At 36.6% G+C, this 2,285-nt stretch overlaps 1 protein-coding gene across 1 annotated transcript; it reads left to right on the top strand.

Annotated features, from left to right (window-relative positions):
- Positions 1 to 5: 5 nt before the first annotated feature.
- LOC100640308 (TBC1 domain family member 15-like) lies at positions 6 to 1,864 on the top strand (the record flags this gene model as incomplete). The annotated part of the gene is made up of 8 exons (XM_011410558.2): positions 6 to 188; positions 246 to 383; positions 495 to 693; positions 749 to 865; positions 1,056 to 1,256; positions 1,309 to 1,406; positions 1,455 to 1,571; positions 1,624 to 1,864. Coding segments are annotated over 8 exons (1,215 nt in total), but the record flags the coding sequence as incomplete, so codon positions are not given.
- Positions 1,865 to 2,285: the final 421 nt, after the last annotated feature.

Here is a 2,285-nt window from a genome sequence, read left to right on the forward strand (position 1 = left end):
TCCTACCACCAGACAGTGAGCAGTTACTGGAGAGGAGACCAGTGGAGACCAACGATGAAGAGGAGGAGATATCAACCATCACTTGTAAGGACATTGAGACAGGAGGTAACACTGCAAAGAGTAAACCTGATGTTGCTACACCTGAGCAGTCTCTTATATCAGATTTTCAAATCGTCACGAATTTACAGGTAATGTACTATCCTTATTTTTATCATTCTTGATATTATTGTTAATGGAATTTTTAGGGTCAGCTACCTCCTCGTCTTCCCCCGAGGCCACGCCTACCTCCGTTATCTCGGGAAGAATGGGAGAGCTATAGAGAGATTGATGGACGGGTCTCTAAAGAAAATGAAGAGAAGTTTCGTGCAAGAGTATTTGCTGGAGTCAGTCTCCCCTCTCTCTCTTAATTTATTCCTTGCATATATGTAGTTGTACATGTACGTGCACCATCAAAATTATCCCTTTTTCTTTTTTCTCTCATTTTTTTCTCTCAGAGTATTGATCATTCAATAAGACGTGAGGTATGGAAGTATTTGTTGGGATATTTCAGATTCGATGCAACCGATATTGAGAGGATGGAGGAACAGAAGGCAAAGGAAAGAGAATATGAAGTAATGAAGAAGCAATGGGAGTCGTTCCTTCCTCAGCAGGAAGCTAACTTTGCTCGCTGGAGAGAACTTAGAAATCTCGTTGGTAAGACAAAGAAAAATAATTTCATGTTGTTAAATTGCACTTTAATTCTATGCAGAGAAAGATGTTATCCGTACTGATCGTGATGTGGAGTTGTTTCACAGTGTCAGTAGTCCACAGTTGAAGCAGCTGCAGAATATTTTGAAAACTTATATAATGTACAACATGGACCTTGGTAAAGACCCCATGTATAATGTACTTGTATGGAGAGAGAGGAAGGGAGGGAGAAAGACAGAAATGAAGAGAAAAGAGAGTTTGAATAAACTTAATGTACATGTACACATGTAGTTGTACATGTACAATCACTACAACAATGTACCTATATACATGTAAGTACTATTGAAACTATTCCTTCATTTATTCAGGTTATGTACAAGGAATGAGTGACCTCCTCTCAGTGATATTAGCCATTATGGAGAATGAGGTTGATTCCTTTTGGTGTTTCGTTGGACTGATGGACATGATACACGACCGATTTGAGATCACACAAGAATTTATGAGATTGCGTATCAAGCAACTAAGAACATTGCTTAAGGTATCTGATCCTGAATTCTACAAGTACTTGGGTAAGTAGAATATTATAATAAAGTCAAGAGTAAGCTTTGTTATAATAATTAGGAGAAAAAGACTCCAACAACCTGTATCTCTCATTTCGATGGCTTCTCGTTGATTTTAAGAGAGAATTTCAGTTCTCAGACCTCATGATTCTGTGGGAGGTCTGTCTAATATAGTGTGTGTAGTAGTCAATTACCATTTATTAATAGGTTTTTTGGACGCTTCACTTGTCACCTGATTATCCATTGTTCTTTGCACTTGCTATCATTGAGAAAGAAAGGAATAACATGATGGATCCTAAATTTGACTTCAGTGACATTATTGCTGTTAGTCAGAGAGAGAGGGAGAAAAAGATGAAGTTTACTATTATTTTTTTAGCATATAAACGGTCTGTCAAAGAATCTTCAATTAGAAGAGTTATTAGAGAAAGCTGAGAGTATTTGTCGTCAAGTAGGAGCTGTAGATCATTTGCCTGAAGAGTTGCAGCCTTTGGTCAGGCAGCCACTTCCTCCTCCTTTCACTTTTCCTTCAGCTAAATGAACACTTGATTATTGTTTTTAATCCTTTTCTGTTCCAAATATATATATTTATTATGATAAGGTCAAACAGAGAGAGTGACCGAATTTCTTGTTTTCTTTACTTTTTAATAAAAGTTCCTAATCTGATGTTATATTTGCATTAGCAGCAGCTTAGTTTATATATGGCACAAGAACTAATTTCCTTACAAAAGTTGAAGATTATGTGACTTCATGGCATTTTGCAGCAAGTCACTCATTAGATCAATTTAAAATGGGCTCTTGGTTTCAGTGTATGAGTGAATGAAATTAGTTGTCTGTGCCATTGATTTGCTTCAGCATTCATAGTGCTGCTTGCTTGTTTGTCACAAAAATATGTGAATAACATTACATTTGCAAGATTTGCATTAGCAACAACATCCAATTACACTTCTACACCTACAGCTGTTACGGAATTATTAAAAGATTACACAAGCTCAAGCCAGAAAATTTTGAGCATATGATTGCATTACTGAAATCAAAACA

This window comes from Amphimedon queenslandica, unplaced genomic scaffold, assembly GCF_000090795.2.
Source record: "Amphimedon queenslandica unplaced genomic scaffold, v1.1 AMPQUscaffold_7944_Cont20109, whole genome shotgun sequence".
NCBI lineage: Eukaryota > Metazoa > Porifera > Demospongiae > Haplosclerida > Niphatidae > Amphimedon > Amphimedon queenslandica.